The 2,979-nt window shown below is 38.1% G+C and overlaps 1 protein-coding gene across 1 annotated transcript; it reads left to right on the forward strand.

The window, feature by feature from the left end:
- Positions 1-852: 852 nt before the first annotated feature.
- Positions 853-2,270, forward strand: LOC135206392 (uncharacterized). Its single transcript, XM_064237799.1, has one exon. The coding sequence runs from the start codon at positions 885-887 to the stop codon at positions 1,935-1,937; it is 1,053 nt and encodes a 350-aa protein (XP_064093869.1). The 5' UTR covers positions 853-884; the 3' UTR covers positions 1,938-2,270.
- The last annotated feature ends 709 nt before the right edge of the window (positions 2,271-2,979 follow it).

Here is a 2,979-nt window from a genome sequence, read left to right on the forward strand (position 1 = left end):
ATAGCCAAATCTTCGCCTCACAACAAACTTCTAAGTCTTTATTTGAAGTGTAGTGGGTTTGGATGATCATAAGGACCATTCATGTGTCTGATACACCCAAACAAATGCTCTAACAATCCTGATTCAACCTCTGAGTTAACAAGTAATCTAACTTGACGGAGTATTTCAACATATTGAGCAGACCATGGCTAACTGACAAAAGTAAGACACATTTCTGAAATTTATAAATGCACCTTATCTTTAAAGATTTAACTTTCATCGCATGCATGCAATGGATACAGGATTTCTTTCTTGTTGTTCCTTGCATATTCTTAAACCATTGTGCACTTCATAGCACATGATTTTGATAATGGCACTGCATACTTGACACATTGCCGTTGTTACCTACCAAGTCTTAAATGCATTCCATTGACTTTATATGATAAACCATAATCTGAAATACGAGCACTGAGCATTTCACGGATACTTACATCTGAAACATAGTCTCCATTCTTTAGATAAAATCCTGAATCAATTAGATTATTCCTTATCAGTGTGGTCTGCGCCTGGTTGAATCCAGGTACTCTGCCCACGCTACCTTAGTTGACGGATTTAGCTGAAAGATGGTAGGGACGACCGGCTCAGGCCTCATCGTCCTTGTCACAACGCCTCGCCCTATTTATATCTTCAATTATTTTTTTTCCTTTGATGGGCCCCCTCCCTCTGTTTACAAACAGACTGTTTATTAGAAAATCGATTTTTGAAAGTTGTCGATTTTTCAACGTCATATTCTAAATTTGAAATTCATTTATAAAACATTTTTTTTTAAATATTTCTATACAGTGAAACTTTCACAATGAAATCAATAAAAGGACAAACGACTCCTTTACACGCATGCAATCAGGATGAGCGTTAATGACTCAAGTAAGCTTTTTCTTGAGCCTCTGGATTCTGAAGTACTGACCCGGACCCCATGGAGCTGCTGTCCATCGGTGAACGAAACAGCTGATGCGGCGGTGTGCATGAAAAGCCGCTTCGAGAGGACAGGATCTTTAAACCAGTGGAGGAGGAAGCAGCCCAAGCGGAAGGCGAAAGCTGAAGCAGCAAAGAAGATAAGGCATTTGATGAGGACCCCAAGTCCTTTTCCAGCTGTCGCCCGGAACTTGAGGGTGCAGCTCCACAGGTGTGCTAAGGATATAGCTATGATCAAAATGAAACCTCAGAGGCGGTTTCGCAAGCAGGGAGTCGTCAAGGATAATATTATCGACCACCTTCCTCCACATGAAGCAAGGAAATTGCTGAGAGACGCCAAATACGTAGGCGAAGGAGCCTTTGGAAAAGTCTATAAAGTCAGGTATAAAGGCCAAACCGCCGCCTTCAAAGTAGGTAGAATGTTTGGCGCGAATGAACGATTCGAAAACGAAGCGAAGATACTCATGGAGCTCAACGGGGCCGGAGGTGCTCCTGCACCACTGGCGATCACCAGGAATCCGCCTGGTATTATCATGGAGTTCTGCTCAGGTGTAACTTACCTAAAAATCCTTGCGAGTCCTGACATCAACACATACAATAAACTGAGGGTTCTGCCAGTGGCTGCCAAGATGTTGCACGAAATTCACTTGAAGGGCATCGTACACAACGACGTTAAGGATGACAACATCATGGTAGAACTTCGAGGAGAGGACCAAACTCCTAGAGTGAGGATCATTGACTTTGGAATTTCCTGCAATATGACCGACTGCTTTGGTAACCGGCACTCTCCCGCTAGTGATGTGAGACTATTTGGTTTTATGATCTGCAGCTTGAACATAGGTTTAAGAATTGACATACCGGATGAATTCGTCAGAATTGGCGAGGCAGCGCGTAGAGTAAAGGGAAGGGCAAATATGCTCAAGATAATCCGTGACCTTGAGTGGGCACTATTCCTTCTGAAAAGGAGAGATGATCTTCATACATAAATGTGCTGGCATATGTGTTGTTACCTTTAGTTGTTTTCCTATTTCAAAGTATTTTAAGTTTGTTTGTTCCAATGCTTCTCTTAAGTTCTTTTTTTTTCCAAGTACTTTATATTAGAGCTTGTTGTAACGTTGAGAATATTCATTTAGTAACTGTGATTACGGATTTTGGATTGCCCTTTCTCAGTACCCAAGGAAACTTTCTTATTCTTGTACTAGAGGGCATCATTGTCTTGTTTAGGATATTAATGTTTCACAAACCAAAATTGATTAAATTTACATGTCAAAGAAGGAGTTTTATTTTTAATAACAAAAAATAAAGAGTATATCTTAAGAGCTTTCGTGGTTTTACTGAAAAATACCTCTCATTGTATGTGCTAATAGTAAGCTCTATTTCTTGTGGGTTTATAAGCATACCGAGCAAATGACTTTAATATCCAATTCACTCTACCTCAGAATTAATGTATTTTCATATATGCTAACCCGAAGGGGAATTTTAGTTGATAATAATTTTGTACTCTCGTGGGTTCGAACCAGCTCCCAACGGACTGAGGAGAAACGTCCAGGACTTCGTCACGTTATCGAGTCGATAACGTCACTGAAGTCCTGATTTCTCCTCTGCCCGTTGGGTGCTGCGCTGGTTCGAACCCACGAGAGGACGAAATTATTATCAACTAAAATTCCCCTTTGGTTAACATAAATGAAAATATATTAAAGTGAATTGGATATTGAAGGACACACCGATATATATATATAATATATATATATATATATATATATATATATATAATATATATATATATAATATATATTATATATATACCTGAAGAGAGAGCAGCAGTCTCTGAAATATAGTACTTTTTCTCCTTCTACATTTTGGTGTTTTTATGGGCTCCCCTTTTATTATATTTTATTATATATTATATAATATTTAATATAGATATAATATATTAATATTTATATTATATATATATATATATTTTATAGTATATATATATTATAATCTATATATATATGTGTGTGTGGTGTGTGTGTGTGTGTGTGT

This window comes from Macrobrachium nipponense, chromosome 11, assembly GCF_015104395.2.
Source record: "Macrobrachium nipponense isolate FS-2020 chromosome 11, ASM1510439v2, whole genome shotgun sequence".
In the NCBI taxonomy this organism is placed as follows: Eukaryota; Metazoa; Arthropoda; class Malacostraca; order Decapoda; family Palaemonidae; genus Macrobrachium; species Macrobrachium nipponense.

Bases quoted from the DNA above. Each gene is read 5' to 3' on its own strand.
- LOC135206392 (XM_064237799.1), top strand. From the start codon at position 885: ATGAGCGTTAATGACTCAAGTAAGCTTTTTCTTGAGCCTCTGGATTCT.